We start from the raw sequence: 21,418 nt of genomic DNA on the forward strand, positions 1-21,418 counted from the left end.
GGGGGGTGGGGGGTAGAAGGGGAAGGGCTTCCCCTTCCATCCCTGACTTTGGGGGGTGGGGGGAAGCACACAGAGGGAGCGAGAGCGCTCCCTCTGGGCTGTGTGCCGAGGACGTAGTGGTTATGTCCTCGGCACAGCAGCACTGTGCCGAAGGACGTAACCACTACGTCCTCGGCACAGAAGGGGTTAAATAAACATTATAACAGACAAAAAATAAAATAAGTTTGATAAGTGAAAGGACTCGACTAATAGAGGACGGGATGCTAGTGTGAGCAACAGGCCATACTTTGGGTTTTAAAAGTGGTAGGATTTGTTAAGAATTCGGGTATCTAGACTGGAAGAAGCCTTGGTATTATTATCTGTTCATATTTTTGTATTGCGATAGTATTAATACCAACTATTGCTGTTAATCAGTGTATAGGGATGTGTAAAGTTGCAAACTTGCAAGTGAAAGCATCGCTCCCCTACAAGTATTTTGTAAATTGATGTATTTCGTTTTTGAGGAATACAACATCCAACGTTGTCTTTTCTAGTTTTCTGGATACATTTTGATTTGTTTGAATTTCAATTACTTGAAAGTATGTGAAATGCTGAATTATACCCTTCCTCTTTAACTGTAATGCTATTATTGTTTGTCCCCCAGGCAATCAGTGTGAACGAGACCCTAATTAAGCCTTTGGAACGATTTAGGAAAGAGAAGCTTGGAGCTGTAAAGGTACAGTACATAGCCCATATTATTGCCAAATTAGCAATTACCTGGAAACTCTAATTACAGCCAGACAAAATGTTACTTGTTCTCAGCATGCTTGAAGCTTTAGGGCCTGCATTGTATGCTTCTGAATGGTGTCCCATTCTCCTCATTGTTACTCACCTTCTTTCCTAAATTATTAACTACATCACATCCCAACAGGCTTGAACTGACTGATATCCTGCAATAGTTTTCTTTTTCATGTAAATCTTCCTGTTCTGTGGGGAAAATTGCTTCTGAGTCTGAGAGGCCACCTTTTAGTGTTGCTGTTACCCATGAAAATGCAGTGTGATGTATCTTTAGTTATATAGTACTTTGTAACTCAGATGATCCACCAAAGTATCCTGCAGTTGAGTAGTAGCACACTGCTTGGTTGGAAAAGGGTAGATTTGTACTGTGACCCAAGTAGGTAGCGTTTTATATAATGCGCGATGACCTCCCTTGTGCGCTTATCGTATCATAAGTAGTTGTGCCTTGACATGTAGTAGAGAAAAAATAAATGAGATTTGGAATGGTTAATCTTCTAGAGAATCTTGTGATTGGTTGGAGGGTGAAGGAAGGAGTGGGGCGTATTGAAAAATGTTTTGGTTTTGTTCATGATTGGCAGAAAAAAAACATCAGATCTTAACTACCTTTCTGAATTCCAGGTGGTATTACATGTTCCTTTACGAGAGAGTTACATAGCTGTGCTGCCTGCACATTGAAAGAGGTTCCAATGATGTGTTTCTTTATGTAGGGAGGGATAGTCTTCAGTCCTTCCCATCTAAAGTGGCGGATTCTCTTTCTGTGAGTAACTTAATTGTTTTACTTGTATGAAGCCCCTCAGCAAGAGTGAGTGCCTTGAAGAGAAAGTGAATGGCAACAAGACAGAATCGGGATGCTTTAAGGACTGCTGGAATGTGTTCACATATGAAAACTGTATAGGATTTGCCTTATTGCACATTTATGACTATTTTCCTCAGGAACCCAGGAAAAAAGTCCCTTATTTAGGGCCCGATTTAGAGTTTGGCAGAAGGATTACTCTGTCACCAACATGACAGATATCCTGTCCACCGTATTACGATTTCCATAGGATAGAAAGGAATTGTAATTCGGCAGATGGGATATCCGTCATGTTTGTGACAGAGTACCCCATCCGCCAAACTCTAAATCAGGCCCTTAGTCTTGAAGAGATTGATGGTTGATAAACGTAGGCAAACCTAGATAAAGGAAGACATGTTGAAGATTTTACAATGTGTAGAAAGTGCTGCTTGAGGGACTGGGGAAGAGACCGAGTTCATGATTGCGTCCAGATTTCTTAAGTTGATATATATGAGTTGGGCCTATTTCTTAGAGCCAGGTGGTTGTAGGCTGGTAGTGCTTCCATTCTCTGCAGTTCATGGACTCATTCTTAGAAGAGTTACGCTTAAAATAGTTGCTCTATATTCAATGATTGTCAGCTATGAGGGTTAGTTGTTAATCCTGAGGTGTTGGGCCCATTGGTTTTTCCAATCTTAAAATGGTCTGAGTTCTGTCAGTGCAGTTGTAGCAGATAGGTCAAAGCACTTGATGATAACCATTAGTGGGCTAAAGAAAACATTTAGGAAAGATGACTAGACCTTGCTGTTTACCTGTGTTGGTGCTGAAAGGAAATTATGCAAATGAGGAGAGTGAGATGATGTTATCTGTGAAGTACAGGGAGTTTCAATTCAGGTTGGTTCTTTTCATGCCTAGTTGCTCTATTTTAGGTCTGAGACAGCAGTGGTGGACTGTGTGAAACTTAGAGAACTGATCTTTAAGTGATAAGGTGTGAGAGGGTAACTCATGTGTCTTTTCCTACAGAAACCGAGTAGAGTTTGGATGAAGAGTGAACCATTTCACAGGCTTTATGTCATCAGTGATGCTGTCAAGATAATACCACGTAGAAAATTATATTAGTCATAGAGCAGTGGTGACGAGTTGCAGGAGCACATGCCACTGTTATTGTACACTAGAAAAAACACCTTTTCAGATCGCCCTCCTACTTAGCCTGTACAAATCCTTCCTAGCTAACATGTGGACCTTTGAGGTCCCCATGTTGTCTCACTTTTACTTTTGCTAAATGATATGCCTTAGTTGGGTAATAGGTAACGCCCTTTCAACAGAAGAACAATAGAAAGATGAGTGGAAATCCCCAAGACCCAAGCTGTGCAGTAGAGCAATACACAGAGTAAGAGCAACCCAGCACCATGATATCACTTACACTTACAGCACATTTCTCATGCCACAGCTTTGGATTGGGAGGGACAGTTTATTAATATTTTGATTTACAAATTCACCTTGATGTCAATTGCATCTCCATTAACTTAGAAGTGTTCTTAAATATAGAAGCAAAGGATTGATATGATACTCCCTTCCTGGGTTGTGAAACTCAGTTTGTAAACCCCATTCAAGTAAATAATGATCTAATTCCCAAAAACCTTTATGAGCTCAATTAGACTTTTTAATAAAAATATCATATTTTTACAAATCATGTTTGACATGAATGGTAATTTCTACGGAGGTGGCTATGTTTGGTTTGCAGATGAAGAAGAGAAAAGTACTTGTAAGATTCCTCTTTTCCTGCCTGTTGTTCTTGGTGAAGTGGAACGGACCCCTTTTTCAAATATAAAAGCCAAGACAGACCAGTGATGTAACTCAAACTGATGTCCCCTGCAAAATATGTTAAACTGCATCTAAAGTTTCTCTTGTGATGAACACTTCACAAATAGGCAGGGTTAATGGTGCAATCCCCTCCCCCCTGTGTGGGCATCAGTAGCAATGCTGTAGCCTGCATTACACAGGCATGAGGTTACTGTTTCCATACATGAGTCGCAGCAGATATCTGCCTGTCAAGGTTATGAAGAAATCATAAAGTTAGGTGAAGCTGTCTAAATATTCTTAGAAGTTTATCATTTTAAAGTGAAAGGTCAGTTCAGGTGTGAGCAATGAATCTTTTCCTACTAATCCATCTGCCGAATTTAAGTTAGACCAGTTTTGAAACTGGTCGCTATTCTATGCAGGTATTTAAGATCCTTGCATACAGTGGCGGTTGGTGATATTAAAAAAAATGGCAGGGCGCTACACACATTTAAACAAACATACATTACAAAATTACATTAGAACATGCACTGCAATAAACTATTAAGAAAGAAATAAAAGTTTCACTTCCCTTATCCTGCAGCACGCCCTCAATGCTCTCCAGTCCCTGGCTCCAGACTCCAAGCGCGCGGTCACGTCACACAACCAAATACATTATCCAATTCGTCTGGATTGGTTGGAGCAGGCTGCATCAGCGCTCCGAAAGTCACTGGAGCCCTGTGCCTGATCTCCAACCCAGTTGTCTAAGAAAGCTGGGTTAAGAGGTTTGAATTGCGCATGCGAGGCTGGCCGTAGAAAGATAGCCGGCCGGGCCATGTAATTCCTGAAGGATGAAAACCCAAGGCAAATAAAGAGGAGCTACACAAGACAAGATTGAAAGTACAAATCATTAAGGTTTTTTCATATGAAGAATCGTCACAGAAGGCAAAAAGGTAATTGATTAGTTAATTGAAATCCACATCAATATCTTTCATAAGTCAAGAGAAAAAGTCTAGGAAGTCTGCCTCTGAAAAATCGACAAAAAGCTCCACCAGACAGCCCAAAAGAAGTACATTTTATCTGTTCAGGGGAGTAGAAAACCATGTTCTTTGCTTGGTGTGAAGTAGCACTATAGGCTATACTAATAAAAGATAATGCCAGAAATATTTTTAAATTTAGTTACATAAAACAGGCTTATGTTAGGAATCTGCTTAAAGTTAATATTCAGATATCCCCTTTAACCTGCATACAATGGGCCTCTCCTGGTGGCTTTCTTCGAAGCACACAATACTTACAATACACGCAATTTCACCACAAAACGAATCCCCTTTTGACTATTTTATGAACAGCAAAGCACTGTAAAGAGGAAAACATGCATCTCGAAAACTTTCCATTGCACTTTTAAAAGCTAGTTGCCTTCAGCTGTCAATGCAAATCCAGAAAGGCCCAGTAGACTGATTTTTGCACCTGGTTATGGTAACTTAAACACACTAAATGAACATTAAACTTTTAATGAATAAATCTCCTGTGAAAGAGTTATAACACCGTGAGCACTAGTAAAACAAATTTCCAAACAGCTGAACAAAAATCAAATAGAAACTTTGCAATTACATTTAGCAGAGGGCATCACTTGAGGTGTGCTGTGGATCACACTCCAAATGCATTGTGGTCACTTTATTTCACCTGCCTATGTTAGTAAATCCTCTGGTGTGAAGTTAGTTAAGTAGTTGGTTTTCTTTTTTTTTTTATTATTTGTTTGTGATTAGTTTCAGCAGTACAGCATTCGTTCTCATCAGTACATTTTATAAAATAACACCTAGAAAGGGCAAAGATACACTATGGGAAGGGAAAAGGAGAGACTGCCTGGGGGAGACATTATATATGTATAACTGCGATCTCATTTAATGGGCTAAAGCATCCATATACATTTTCTGGCACTTATTTACTTGAGGGTAAGAATATAGAGCAAATAAATAAGAAATATCTACCGGCCTCCACTTTTCGTAGGATAGATCAGTTAAGGATTTTTTTTCTGACTATTTACCAAATCGATCAAAGATTAACTATAGTAACTGCGATGCCAGTGCCTTGGAAGGGACATCGACACCATGCCCATAGGGCGAGGACAGATCTAGTTCAAAGAGAAAATTCACATTACTAGTCAAAATGTTTAAAGGGTGGGGGGGCATTCTAGCCCCTACCTCCTTAATACATTCAACTATTTAATTTGGATAAAAGGTTACAAGCTATTACCATGTTTTTGGACGATGGAAAAGCTAACATTTTTACAATCAGATTTCTCTCAGAATGGTAAGATAGCAGCTGTGTGTCCATTTTTCAAAAGAGACTCTCTTGACTGCACGGCTCTAGGGAATGCACCATCCGTACATTCGTGAAGTGAGCCATCTCTGCATGCCCCTGCCCAGCATATGCACCACTTACAGTTTTCTCTCTGCCTTCCCTAAGCATACTCTTTTCTGTTTCACTAATTCTTTTGTTTCACCCTCACATCTCTTGCTTTGACATACCCATTTGTTATTAGATTGTTGACTCTCCAAACACACGTTTCATTTCCATCCTTCCCGCGCCTCCACGAGCGGCAGTTGCATGTATCGCTTTTCTTGCTATACTACTCCTCTGCCAGTGGAAGAGGCAGCCCAGGTGAATTCCATTCTTCTCTCAAGACGTGCAATAGTGCTTAGATCTTATTTTTTTTGGCTATATTTGATGTTGGGCTGTTCTATGATCCTGTCACCTTTTCATCCTCCCTTTTGTACGAGAGGGTCGCTTCTTTAGGAAAAGCAGGACTAACATGACCGAATCCTTCAGTGAGTGTCCCAATGGACATTTGAAGACATTGATTGTCCTGTTGATTGTCGCCTCTTGTACCTGATCTAGGGAATCTTAATTTCTGTTGAACAAGTTCTCTGGGTCCATATTTGAAAATCAGATGTTGTTAAAAATAAGTCAGCAGGATTCTTAAATACATAGACTAAATCTATTTCTTTGACATGTTTGTGAAATCGACCTGGGGCCTCTCAAAATATGCTAATTCTACAGCAGTGCCTCTTCTTCGTGTTGATTTTCTCTTTTTTTTGTATTTGACATTTAGCTCCAAGAAATGGGGAGCAGTTGGCATGGAATATTTTTAATACTAATTAGAAATAAAGATGTGTATAATGCATGGGGCATGGTTAAGACAGCATACAAAAACTAGAGTGAGATGTTGGAGGAAGGTGAAGGTTATGAGGACATGTAATTTGGACACTACTAGACTGGATACTGCATTGTTGGCATTCAAATTACAGCTCATTACAATTTAAGAAAAAGACACAGTAAGTGATTTGCCCAGAGCCACTATAGTCAAGCGTCAATGGTAGGACAAGCAGGTAAGTCTCTGAGGATAACACCTTAGCCATTTCACCACATTTGCTTCCTGTACACCATTCCTCAACTGGTGTAAGTAATATTTAGTATAAACTTGATTCATAAAAACAATTCTAATTAGTACCTGAACAGAAACAATTTATGATTTTTACATATATCACCACCTTTGTCAAAATGTTATGTAAAAGCATTGTAAGGTGACTCCAGTTTCCTAAGGCTTACGCAGTTGTCAGACTGAGATTTTGGAACCGGAACTAGTCTGCCTTTTATATCCAAACAATATTTAAAATGTCTAGATTAACTTCAATCTGACAGATTGTGGAGTGACCTTGTCTGCTTCAAGGTGTACATTTATTTCATGAGTGGCTCAGAAAGGTTTCTGATGTAGGGTACATGTCACAAAAGATAATTCTGAGAGGTGCCACATTTTTTGAAAATACTAAAATCTGGCAGTGAAATATGCAGTAATGACTTGTAGTCCTTATATACTTTGGATCCTTCAGAATGGTCGGTAATGTGTTCTGCTTCTGATGTTCTATAGCTATGTGTTTTTTTGTGGAGAAACCTGGAAGAGATGTTGTCCTCTAAGAGAATACATCTTTCAGGGGTCCCCTACTGATGATGCTTCTCTCACCAGATGGTGTGCATCAGTTTTACCCAGATGCCTGGTTTTGTAATTACTTGACAGGGACTCACAATACCATTTTAGGCTTTTAGGGGTTCATTCTCAACAAGTATCTTTCACCGCCAAGCTGCAGCAGAGACAATACCAGCAATACTGACCTATGTTAAAATAACTGAATTAAGGCTGAGACTTGTGAATGCATTTATGCCAATGACACTGTTTTCCAGAGAGGAGGCATGAAGTCTGTATTTTAAATGTAAAGTTAATTAAAAAGGCTACATTTTGAGATTTTTCAGCTTGAAAGCTGCTGGCCCAAGCATGATAGGGCATTAGTAGTAGTAATGTGAAAGATTGCTATATCACTTTCGCAAGTTGCAAAGTAGATCTTTAATAAAATTCAGGTGATCCAGAATGCAGCAGCTGCCTGTGAACCGAACAAACTAGCCATCATTCGCCCTTTCATAGTCATTACTGTGCTCACTGCTGGCAGCAGTATCTGTACTCTTTTCATACCACTGCTTTAACTTACCAATGTCCCCAAAACCTGGCCCAGCAAGTATTATGCAGAGGATCTCATTACGTGGCTTTCCTTGGAGCCACTTTCCACCAAATCTGAGGGCCTCATTGTGAGTTTGGCGGTCTTCAGACTGGCACACCCGCGGTGGCGGGCAGGACCGCCACTTTAAAACCCTTGCGGTGAGATCAGGATCCCGGCGGCCTGGCGGTGGTGGAGATCATAATCCGCCACGGCAGCACTGCATGCAGCACTGCCCTGCTGATTATTACTTTGTTCTCCACCAGCCTTTTCATAGCAATAACATTGCTGGCGGAGAACAGGTACAGGGAGCCACAGGGAGGGCCCTGCTCTCCCCTTGCACTTGGCTTTGCAGACAGTGAACATTGCGAGGGTGCTGGTGCACCCTGCGCGCTAGAGCATTGCCGTTGGATCAAATACGAGCCGGAGACAATGTGGTAGCCTGTTTCCCGCTAGGTCAGGGGTGGAAACCTCAGTTTCTGCCCACCAACCTAGCGGGAAACTCTTAATAACTCCGGCAGGATGATCTCCATGAAGGTGGCGGCCACCCTCACAGGAGTTTGGCGGTTGGGCTTTCCTGTCCACCAAAACTCTTAATTAGGCCCTCAGTCTTTTATTTTTCGGGGCATGGAACTTCCACTTCCAATTCATCTCTGACTCTGTATTATTTATAAATCATCCATCCGTATAATTCTCCTCTGTCTGCAAAACTGCACTTTTCAATTAGTTTGGTGCTTACAGTGTTCAGCTACTTTTTAACCTAAGCAGGGCTTGATGTGACAAAATATAGAACAATAGCAATGTTTCGCATCATTATAGACAAGCGAACATGGAAAATTTGACGTGGTGCTTTGTGGAAATTTCCACAATATTTCCTTCTAAATAATTCCAAGTATGATTTAAAAATGGAATAAGCTGCATCTTTTACAAGGGTGTAAGGCCCTTAAATTGATCAGTTTGGATGAGGGCTTGACCAATTTTCCGCATTGGTGTACCAGTTTAGAACAAGAGCCTCTCAAGAGGCAATAAGGCTTTCTTAAAAGGAAATGTTCAAAGGACTCGTTTTTGTAGCATTGGCTGCTGGCACTATTCAATCTGGGTTCACTAGAAAGATTTTTCTCAATTAAAAAGGCACATTATGCATGTTGGGCAAGATCACTATTTCTTTATAAGCTGTATGTACGATTGTTCACCTTTGTTTGATTTTCTTGTGCTTTTCTAACTGTCTGCGCCACCAACATATAGGACAGATTTTTTATTGAAGGATTTTAGTTTCATGGGCTCATCATTGTTTTTTAGGGTCGAGCCTGCGTTGCATGCGCTCGCACATGCGTTTAGCAGGGAGACTCTTTTGTATTTAGAAAAGGGCTCGGAGCCCTGTTTTTTATTGGTTGGTGGGCTTCCCTAATAAAATCTGCTTGCTTTCATTAGTCGAAGGCACGCATATGTCATGCCTTTTCCGGTGGCTAGCCCTCCTCCAGTGCAGCGACCAAGTACAGAAAACATGCAAGGCTCGCTGTTTTCCATCGGGCTCGTGGACTTTTTTCTCAAATTTCCGAGCCCGATCTCGCTTGGCAGAAGTCGAGCGCTTTACATACTTGATTTCACTTTTTCGGGTTATGTACATAAATGCACTTTTGCCCGATAGGTGAAAAGTCGGGTTAGGAGTTTACAACGCGATCAGCTCTAACATGAGCAAACGCGAGACCCGATGCATTGTAAATGCTTGTTGTATTTTATTCTTAGGAAATGTAATGTGAAGTGAGTTTGTTATGTAAAGTTTCCTTTTTGTTTCTTACGTGTTGATAACATCAAACTAAAACGTTTTTAAAAAAAAGTCACACCAACTGCCCTAATTTTCAGTGGGACTTAAACACAGAATCCAATGAAATGGCTTGCCCTTTAGCATTTCTAGATACCTGCAGATAATTGTATATGCTCTGCTAATTAGAGGCCCCTGCATGTGAGGCCCAGCTGCCAAATGCTATCCCTAATTTGATTCATACCTACCATATTTTTGTTATCAATGTGTTATTTTAAGGCTTCTTTGATTGGAAGCACACACCAAGCATTAACATTCTCTGTTGGTAAAGATGCACACTTAGTGATTATTTTGAGCAGATATGAATGTGGTTTGATGTATAGAAGAACAAAGTTAATCTTACATTTTTGCCCACAGGAGGAGAAAAAGAAATTTGACAAAGAGACAGAAAAAAACTACAGCTTATTGGACAAACATTTAAACTTGTCAGCAAAGAAGAAGGAACCCCATCTAATAGAGGTACTGCTTAATGGTGCTATCTCGGTTCGTCTAAGAATACCCCAAACCCATACTATGCTACTCGAGCACAGATCACAACCATTTTGTACTGCAGTATTAATCAGACTACTAGCCCAACTGAATAGTTGTTTTTTATGTTCGTAGAACGTTTTATATTGTTGTTTCACACATAAACAATTGTCAAATATAACTGGCATAACATCTTTATCACAACAAGAAGTAATCTTATTTACTTGAGCGCCGGCTCATTCAGCTCAGGAGCCAAATCAAGATCACAGTTAAAATTTGCAAATGATCCATTTGTGTTTATGAAGACACCGTAGGGTATATAGTTGATTTTTTAAACTTAGTAACCAAAAAGTAAAGTAAAAAATCATACGTTATAGTTTCCTACAAAAAATCCTTGAGGCAAATGTATTTGTCATTTAGCTCACAGCATAAATGTGAATTTACATTTCAATGCGTTGACGTCCATGAATGGAGACCAGCGTCAACCGCAGCCTCACCCGTGAGTGAGTACTAGTATAAATGAATGTACAAGTGTAAAAACGACCCCTCGCTGGTTCAGTCACACAGGTACAGCGACTTCCACCCAACAATGAAAGCACAGAGACCCTGATAAAACATATTTCAAATGTCTTTCTTACTCAGCCATTCCCTCTGCCCCCTTCATGTTCTTCTGTTTTTTATCTCGGAGATAATTCAGTTGGTAAAACCAATGCCACACTTATCATATGCGTTTAATTGGTTCAGTCATCATTAAAGTAAGATTATTCAACTTTTTTTTTTTAACCATCAAAGTATACAGAAGTCAAAAGACAACATACGAATTAAATCGGTGTCATGCCTAATACATTTGCAATTAATCTCATAGTCTTAGTGAATACAATTTACAGCATACAAATACATTTCTTAAGATAAAAACAGTCTCAAGTAAAATGCACTAGACAAATAAAAACAACTTTAAAAAAAAACATTGCAAATCTATGGCCATGAACATCGTTGCTGCATCTATAGAGACTATAAAGTGAACCGTGCGTTAAGAATGCTAATATCTGAGAGTCGGATGTAAAAGAGCATAAATTCATATCAATTGTCATATAACGCTATCCAATCAAATCTATTACAGAGTAAAACCAAATCATGGGTCGCACCCTGGCGTGGCAAGGGCATGTGCACCTCTACACTGCTGGCTCATAATCTTTGAGGGTTTGAACCATACATTTAACACAAAGCCACTTACTGCAAAAACAATTGGGCCTGAGGTGTCAGTCTTGAAAATCCTTTATGCAGCCAAATCACACATAGCTTCTAGGTTCAGACATACTGGACATATCCACCTCCTGCGGGGATAGCGCGACTCAGTGGTTCAGTCATTTTGCAGGAAATTTATCTCCAAGCTGTCTGCTGCTAATGGTCGCCAAGTGTTTGTTTGCTCAGAAATGACACAGTAAAAAATATTAATATTTGGCCTGAATTCCCATAGTTTGACGCCATTTCAGGAGATTAGAACTCTGTGCTGTTTGGCATCCAAAGATTCCTACATTTAGGATTGCCAGATAGCTCTACAAATGCTGACGCACATATCCAATATTGGGGTGTTCTTCTGAAACTAATTGTATTCAGATGTGGAAGTAAATTGGTTGAGCTGAACCAAATACAAGACTGTAACCCCTAGAATTTATGATTTTTTTTTCAGATAAAAGCCCAGCGCTTAAAACATGTTGTTAAATGCACATCAAAGGTATTTACCCAATATAACTAAATGCCAAGATTCTTCTCATTCACTTTATTAAATTACATATAGAGCTGGCAGCACCGCAAAATCCCAGTCATTCCTCAGATAGTCAACTTTCAGTTGTATCCAGTCGTCCAGAGAGGCCTAGCTTCTGTGATGATTCTCTGTGTGGATCATCAAGGAAACATACAATACTTCTGCCTCTGTCTGTATCCAACCTGCTGTCTCATTGTATTTACCTCCCTCCATAGCTAACCCCACTGAATGAGTAATTCTCTTTAAAGCCAATCTTCCCCCATTAGTCTTTTTCTATCCTCTATTCTGGACACAAAGGAAAACCTAACCAACATAGAGTATCGACATTTTTATTAGAAAACTGGGATCGACAGGATAGCATATCAGTCCTTTAATAAAACTCTGACTGAATCCCACCACTTCCATTTTAACCACACATTCACTATTACTACACATCCCTCTTGTTTCTCTTCTGCGAACTTGCTATCAAGTAAATTCAAAGGGTCGTGAGATTGTGAGGGAGTTAAAGGTAAGACTATCTGGGTGTGTCAGCAAGAGATAGTGATAAGTCATCAGCCGCAATTTGAGTTTCTGATTTTCACATCCTGGCCCTTGTCGTTACAAACTCAAAAATACCTTAATAAATATGATGGAATCAGTGTTTTGTGGTCTCACAAAAAATACCATGATCATGTTTTTTGTGGGACGAGGTGAGAAGAGATTACATACCTGGGCTGTTGCATCATTGTCTGCACTCTTGCTTCCGGCCTCTTAAATCCTCATTCCTTCCCCCCCCACAGGTACTGAGATTCAATCAAAGAGTATATTGCAGCTTGAGATAATTTCCTCTATTTTCATGTAGATGACCTGGACTGTGTATATTGGAGAAGAAGAGGGACCATTTCAATACACACTGATTACTATATTTACACTGAGCAGACTAGTACATAGGGGGAATGATCATTGAAGAGAATTAAATGTTTGTCTCAGCGATAGTTCTTCAAACACTCTACTGCCCACTTCCTGGACAGGCATCCTTTCTCTGCTGTGGAACAACAATTAGCTTCTTCTAAGATGGAACTAACTACACCTAATCCAATGCCTGACCCATCTGGCTGTAGCACAATAGCACTGATTTGTTTCGAACCAGGGGGCTGTAAACAAATGGTGAAAGGCCCCATACGCTTTATCTATCAGTTTTACTTGTGTTGAAGCAGCAGATGAAGCAAAATCAAGGACATTTCCATGTACCTAGCAAAGCCCAGGAAAGCACCAACTTCTTTTTTGCAGGTTTATTAGAGGAATTTCTTTAATATTTTTCACATTATTTATAATAGGCGTTGTAGGACCCTGGCTCTTTATGTGATATTCAATAACTGGATATAATGTGTAAAGAGTCCAGGGGTTCCCCAATGAGTGGACAGGAGCTTGCTATGCAATCCCAAAGTGCTATATTTGGAGGTGGTGTGGTTGAGCAGCCTTAGGCTTAACACAGAGGAGTGCAAGGCATCTACAAATACACACAATGATCAATAAATTAGACACATGACTCAAAAAGGAGATCCACACCAATTTATAAAAAATAGCAAGTATATTTATATATGTTTAGGCATCAGAGAAAATGTGTTCAGGTAAGTACGTTTTTAAAAATAAATACTTTTCACTTTAAAAAGTGGACACAGTGCAATTTCTGAGTTCTACTGTGTTATCCTATGGAAGGAAGAACAAGTTCTCGAAACAGGTAGAGTACAACGACTTACAAGACCAATCTCCAGGAGTTTGTGGGCATGGTCCAAGGCAGCACCAGCAGTACACCACCAGCAACGCAAGGGCGGCTGGGTGCAGGGTGCAAAATAACATGGGATGCCAGTGTTTCTGTGGAGATCACTCACTGCGAAGCTAGTTGGGTTGAACCAACAGGGGGGCTCAGGCCTCATGATGCTTGGCACAGATAGGCACCTTTGGTCCTCTTCTCCACAGCTCAGGGGTGATGGGTGCAGAGGTGTCTTCAGGTATCGGTTTTTGGCAGTTCTGGAGGGTTCAGAGTCCATTCTTAGAGTTTGAGGGAGAACAGTTCTGCTGTTCACGGGAGGTCTTGAGTCTTTATTGAAGGCAGGCAGTCCTCCCAGGTTTCCGGAGTCACAACTGCAGGACAAGTCAACTTTGGGGCAGATTTCAGCGAAGGGTGCAGACAGGCTGATGGGGTTGGTAGCAGGTCAGCTGCTTCTTTTCTCCTCATGCTTTCGCGGCTCTTCAGTGTCCTTGGTCATCCTAGTTCATCAGGATCTGCTTCTTTGGTGCCAGGGCCCCCCCTAAATACTGAATTTAGGGTTGTTTCAGGGAATATAGGGTAGTAGCCAATGGGCTACTTACCCCTGGGGTCACTGCACCCCCTATATGACCATTTCCTGTGGGAAGTGGGCAAAACCCTGTCCCAGAATTCCTAAATCTGCTAACATCAAGATGGCAGATTCTGAAATGTGGTGTCCAGCTCAGGCAGCTCACCTTAGGGGTAGGATTGACCTGAGGGTTGGACACACCTCTCTGAATACTAAATTTCACTCCTGTACAGGTGCCAAATGGGCCCAGGGGCGGGGGTCGGCATCTCCCTTGCGAGGGAAGCCAGATCGGCATAAAAAGGCCAATGGGCTTCTTTGAATCTCCCCACCTTGGAATGTAGATTTACAAATCATTCTTTTGGGTGGGGGTGTGTAACTCCCCTCCCAGAGCAGGCTTTGTAGCTGACCACCTGAGAGCAAAGCACCTACAAGAGCTTTGATCCCAAGCATCCCTATCTTCAGTGAAGCCCTCATGTAGCTGAGGAACTCGTATTGATCAGTGTCCAGCACATCCATTTAAAATGGCTTCCCTGTCCACTTATGTCTAGGAATCGACAAAGATATAGCAGGGGCATATCTGCTATTGCAAATATGCCCTCATATGTTTTGCAATGCACCGTGCCTTAGGGCTGTAAGGCCCTGCAGTATGGGTGACTTACATAAATTGCATACAGAGTTAGGAGACATGGCACACATGATGTGTGCCATGTTGCTTTTTCACTTTTGTCTGCACCAAGGCATGCAGCCTGCAATGGCAGCTTCTCATGCGCTTGGTGAGTGGTCCCTTTGGGTGGCACAATTCGTGCTGCAGCCCTAGACCCTCTTTAGTACCATTTACTAGGGACTTACAGAGGGTGCTAAAGGGTTTGCCAATTGGGGAAACAATGGTACAGTTTTGAGAAAGAGATCTGGCACTAGGGACCTGGTTGGCAGGAAGCCAGTGCACTTTCATTCGAAATCCCATCAGGTACCAGACAGAAAGTGGGGGTAACCATAAGCACTTTCCTACATGACTGATAAAGTTGTTTAATTTATAAACCAAGCCTTATAGTTGCTTTGCTTTGTTTTGGACATTTACTGTAACACTAGCTTGCTTTAAGACCCGTAGAATATTCTTGGTGTGTATTTTTCAATCTGGTGTGGATAGTATATGCCATTCAAGTATGGAGAATGTGCAGGTTTTTCTCATGAGGTTGTACTATGTAGCCCAAATGGAAGGATTCCAGTGCAGAGGCAGTTTTGTGACAATCTTTGAGAAATCTGCCAGTATCTCTTTGTTCAACTAATTTGTGAACTGTGTATTTCTGAGTAAGTCAATTAAGGAATAGACTTTTGGCATTTGATATTGAGCCATCTGATTTTTGTAAAACTAAAATAGGGAAATATCAGTACATTTCAGGGGGTTCAGACTTACTGATTTGCAGCAGTTTCTATACTTTATGTTCAAATGTAGATTTGTGTGCTTTTGCAATACTGAAAGACAGCAAGCGTTTCCTTTCGTTGTCTTTGGTTTACATGGCATGTATGATCAAAGTAATCTATCACGGCTGTGAAGAGAAAATACTCTTCTTTTTCGAAGACAGCTACCAGATCTTGTTTTTGTGGTTCTGTTTTATAGAAAGCTTTTTCCAGTGGGTAAAGTCACCTTATAATTTTATCCACTGTCACAGGTATTTATATTGTAATGTTAGTAGTATAGTTAATACTAGGCCCAACTTTCAAACGTGTTGCCTTAGGTGTTTCAATACAGAATGTTGCTTGCCGTTTCTGAGGTTTGCTAATTCTCTGTAGCTATTTTGCAGGTTCTCTCTCAGCATTCCCTGAGAGCTAAACTCATTTATTGCAGTGAAAAAAAATGAAATAAGTTTCTTGCTCTGTCACTGTTTCTTTTGGAATAACCACCAGGGACATTTCAGGAATCAGCAGGTCAAACAAATCTATAATTGTTATTTGTCAATCAAGAACAGCATCTAGATAATGTGTGACTTAAACATGAACGCCTGTAACCAATAACATTCATAGTTGGCTGACTCCAGGGGGCTGTTGATGCCCATAACTATCCCATGAAAAGATTTTAGAACTAACAACATTGGTTGAAATGGAGTATTATGGGCCCAACTTTAGTTGTTGATGCTGCAGTTTGGGCTTACCCAGCTAAATTCTGCCAAGCTGCCCATCACAGGCTAATACAAACATGATTTCGTTTTTTTTTATCTAGCTAAGCTAATTAATATCTGCCAACTGTATGACTTTCTGCTATTAAAGTGATATGCCAGGCGTTTTTTTAAAGTTTGAAGATATGGACGTTGTGGCATCTATGGTTCACGTTGTTGTGCCTTTGCATATAGCAGGGCAAAACTTAGTTCCTTATTTGTTGGAGCTTTTCTGAAGCTTTCTCTTTCTGTATGCCAACATCTAACACCTTCATGCCCGGATTTAGGAAGGTCACAGACATAGTCGCTGGCAGGGTTGGGGCAACTTGAAATATTTGGAACATATGACAGTGGAAATTGGGCTCACGAAAATGCTAGACAGCACAGCACAGGTTCACCTCACTTCAGCTTGGTCACTGCCAGGGTGTCAGTGGGAGTCAGTATTTCCAGTATGTACCAGTTGTCTAGCAGCAGGTTGCACTGTTTCTGTGGTTCTCCACTTCACTTGACTTGGCATTCATTTACCCATCCATGAGCTTTTGTTTTTTCCTTTTTGGTTCATCACGGTTACGCTTCCCCTTTAGTTCCCTTAGCAATCTATTGGTCTTTGTGTTTGACTCTTGTGTTTTTTGAGTTACCGTTTTCATCCTCATCTTGTGACCTTTCGTTTGGTGTCCTGGAGTTCCCATATAGTATTGTGATCTTCTCTTGTTTCATCAGACAAGGGGTAAGCTTCATTCTGTCGGTCTCCTTGGTCTTCCTGACTTTCTCACTCTATCGTAGTACAGACTTCTAACTGTTGTATTGTACTTAATCCCTCAAAAGTACTCAATATAATTTTATGTTAATTTATTTGTCAAACATGCAATCAGTGATTTTTTGGCACTGTGAGATGCATGCCTAGCGAGTCTAGAGAATTGTTTAGAGTCAGGGAAACATTTGTTTAAAAGGCCAAGTCTTTAGCTCATTTCAAATAGAGACATGATTGGTTAATGACAGATAGGAAAGATTGTTTTCTTTAATCTGGGGATGGCCTGCAAAAACTCAAAGAACAAAGCTTATGAACAGTACTTGCTTAATCTTTTTGTTAAGAATTGAGGTTCCTCACCTTCTATTGCTTTGAAGACGAGACCGAAAACCTTAAATTTAATTTTTTGTGCCACAGGCACCTAGTAGAAGTCATCAGACAGCAGCAAAAATTGAGACACATCCATCTAGAAGGAAAATCCAGTCCTGGTTTTCTCTTACTCCGCTTACCCTGTTTTTTCTCAATTATTCCGACAGGCAGATCAGCTTCCCAATACCTCTGCACAGAGCTTTAGGGATATCAGGGGGCCTATTACAGTAAGTGCCCAGGGGGCGCAGTGGGCATGTGTGCCTGCTTTGTGCTCCCCCAGGGAATTTTGGTATTACAAAAGGGGCCGCAGATGCTTGTGTGGCCCCTTCTGTAATACTGAGAGCACTGCACACATGTAGCACAGGTGCCATCGCGAGAGGGCATTCCTTCATTTGCATGGTGGTATGGCACAGGTGGTCAGCCCACTTGAGCATTTCAGTTCCAGCGAGGCTCAGAAGTCCTTGGGTTGTCTTCCAGGATCAGACAGCCTTCTTTTCTCAATATCTTTTCTTCATGGGCCCCAGGACTATCTTGTGGAGAGGTGGTGGTGAGGGCCAGTTTTCTCCTGTACACCTGACAGTGTTTGGGTAATTCTCCACATCCAATCCTGATTACCTTCTTGAGTATTCCCCCCCTTGTTCACAACCTCCTCTCTTGTTTTAATGCAAACCTTCCCATCAGACCGAAAACAAGATATCTCCTACAATCCACCACCCAAACGAGCTATGGTCCTTCTACTGGCCACTGTCCTCTGGAAATAAGATGACCTTCACTTTCTGGGTCAGGACTAGTTTTCCCTACTGCTATTGTTGGAGCCAAACATTCTGGTTTGGTGTAGGAATGAATGATAGCCATTCCTGCTTCCCCATTTTCAAGAACTGTGAAAGCTGACAATTGTGCCTCCTACTCCCTAATTGCCAATCCCTGCTAAGAGACCACCTTTTGACAAGAATCCTGCCTTCCTGAACCAGAGGTCAAGCCATTGTCTTCCAGGAGCAGGATCATAAGCAGCCAGCCATGCAGGAATATTGTGCTTTTGAGGCAAGACTGGGAGGCAAACCTGTCTTAAACTACTTTTTGCTCAGGCAGCACAAAGAACACTTTTTATACAAAAATCTGCTTTAACCATTGAACTACATTTTTGAAGCTAAGAAGAAACACCTTTTAATGATCACTCTGTCATTTTCCCTGACACAGCTATATAATAATGATTTTAATCCAGTTTAGATCAGTTCCTGGAATCTCCAGCTTTACCTTTACAATGAACACATCTTTTTGACAATTATTCACTGTGAGGGCAGACCATTGTAGCATGCCACGTTTTTATATGTTAAATACCCAGTCCTATGAGCTTATAGTGCACACGTGGGGGGAGGGGTATCTAATATATACCAGTAGGTTTCTCTTGCATGGCAAAGGCACTTTTCTTGATCATGTGCCGCTGCATTTTTTAAACAGCAGCCCATCAAGAGCAAGTCCATATTTTCGTTTCCTATCTGGGTGAATTAATTACACACTGCAGCATACATAGGGCATTCAACTTCCACGCCAGTGGTTCAACTACTGCACAAGTGTACAACAGTGGCGTAACAAAACTGAAAGAGGCCCCCCTGCACAGAACACGGAGGGGTCCCCCATCTGGACTCACTCAGGCCAGTTGCTGTGCTGAGGTCACTGCTCCCCTCCCCAAGGTGCAGGGGCCTTTGTTACGCCCTTGGCGTACAATGTCCATGCTGGAAAATTGAACACATCATTTCGGTCAAACCAGTTTTGCAGTAGGCGTTCAGGGACAAAGAGCGTGCACTTTGGCATTGAATTGCAGTGTTACCGTGCACAGGCAAAATGCCAGTGAAAATAGTGCTCGCAAAAACGCAATAAATCTGAGGAGACCAAACAGATATAAGTCCCCAGTTAGGTCTGTGCTCCGCATACTTGCATACAAAGATTGTTAATTAAATTTACTCTGCCTGTGTTTAGACATGTGATTTAGCCAAACAAATGATAAGTAAGCAGCAAAAGATCTGTTAACACTTCAGAAAAAATAGCATGCTTAAGGACAATACCCAAATATTGACTTTTCCCAGGATACACCTCGGTATTACATCCATTCTTCAAAATATTGTTAAACCCTGCCAGTAACTGGCTCTAAATAGTTTATCTTGTTTGCTTACTTTTTAGTAGGAAAATTGTTCCATTAAAAAAAAAAAAACGTATAGCTTATGTTAGTATAAAATCATGCTCCGTTGACAGCCACACAGAGTTGAATGCAAATTAGGGGTAGGTGCCTGTGAATTTAAATGATCACAAATCAAGTGTTGTTAAATTCGAGTTTTTACTTTTGTTCTGCTTCGTCCTGTAGGTAGGGAGTTCTTGTAATAGATACCCTCGCAGGTTTTAGGGCGCTTTATAAATGCACATGGCATAACCTGTCATTTGTGTGCCTATTTTCTGTTCTTCAATCTAGAATATCAGTGCACAGTATTCCGAGTATAACTACTTCCTGACCTGTGAACCCCTCCCACTTTATTGACAGTCGCTTATGAGGTTGCCAAAATCTGTGTGGAAAAGCTGCGAAATAACATGGAAAACTTGCTGGGCTCTTTTAGCCGAGAACTTCAAAACATAGTTTTTTCGTTTTTCTTGGCCTGCTTTCTTTCCCCGGGGGGTTGCGTTGCAGTTATTGCCAGCCTTGTTTTTCATAGGCCTGCAAATAAAGAATGCATGAGAAAATGAGCAGAGGAAGTCACACGGACCTCTGCTAAACTGGGGTTATCTTAGCGAGGGAACTAAGCTCTTCTGATAATTCACTGGTCCAAAGATATTTTGCTGTGAGAAAACATGCACAAAGCTGAACTCTGCCGCTAATGCCACACCTTTTTCAAGAGATTAAAGTTGAACATTTCTGTGTTTAAGATATTGTAACGCAATCTGATCTTCAGGCTGAAAGTAAATGCTCACTAAGGGCCATATGTACGAACACATTTTCCCATAGACACAGAATGGGTAAAACCCTTTGCTACATCTGGCCCTAAATGTTTGCGTGGCTTTTGCCAGCAGACTTTTTGAGATGTGCGTTGCATCTTGTTTTTCAAAACGTGCTGGACAGACCAGTACCAATATTTCTCATGTCAGAGTATTGTGGGAAAATATTTTGTAGAGCTGCAATCAACATCTGCACAAAGAAAGTTCTTTAGTAGGGTGTTTCTTTGTGCTAAAGCTTGACAACTACAACAGTCTCTACCTTGACCACTTGGAAATATAGCCACAAAATTCAACTTGTCTGTAGTCAGACAATGCACCTGCTCTTTCAGGCCAACAGAAGATCCCACCTCACCCCCCTATTGGATGATCTTTTATTCTTTGTTGAATAAATATCTCAAAAATGCCACAGACCATAGTGTTTTTAAAGTGCAGGCTGTGGTCAGATCATCTTCCACTTAATTGCTAAAAACAAGTACAATTAGGGGTGAAGTGTTTGTTCCTGAGACTCAACGAAAGTGTTAAACTCAACCAATATTGTTTACTTTCTAATGTTTTCCTATATGTGCTTTAAGTCTCCTTGCACAAAATTATTCAGGTAGCAGATGGAATACAGACCATAATGGGCATTTTGTCTGTTGCCGTATGCGACAAGCTCACTTAACACTCTTTCTTCACGAATTGTGCTTATGTGTTGTGGAAGAGACCATCAGCAAGTGTTAGCTTTGTGCTGGACAGCCATGTGGACTGAAGCATCTCCCATGCTGATGAAAGGACAGGCACCACAAATCCCAGCAGAACCTTCACCTCCTATGGTGCATCACACAGGTGATATGAATGTACCTCTCAGGATGCAGTATAAATGTAAAAATGAAATACATGTTTTTAAACCTTAAAACAGAGGTGGAAATTAAACATTGCATG

General features: G+C 41.0%; 1 protein-coding gene across 3 annotated transcripts in view; it reads left to right on the forward strand.

The window, feature by feature from the left end:
• The window catches only part of ARHGAP10 (Rho GTPase activating protein 10), an 849,665-nt gene that overhangs the window by 251,645 nt on the left and 576,602 nt on the right, over window positions 1-21,418 (forward strand). For all 3 annotated transcript variants that reach the window (XM_069242631.1, XM_069242629.1, XM_069242630.1), the window contains exons 4-5: window positions 644-715; window positions 10,052-10,153. In XM_069242631.1, the coding sequence (XP_069098732.1) occupies window positions 644-715; window positions 10,052-10,153 (174 nt within the window). The remainder of the gene's footprint in view (window positions 1-643; window positions 716-10,051; window positions 10,154-21,418) is intronic.

This window comes from Pleurodeles waltl, chromosome 1_2 (genome assembly GCF_031143425.1).
Source record: "Pleurodeles waltl isolate 20211129_DDA chromosome 1_2, aPleWal1.hap1.20221129, whole genome shotgun sequence".
Taxonomy (NCBI): domain Eukaryota; kingdom Metazoa; phylum Chordata; class Amphibia; order Caudata; family Salamandridae; genus Pleurodeles; species Pleurodeles waltl.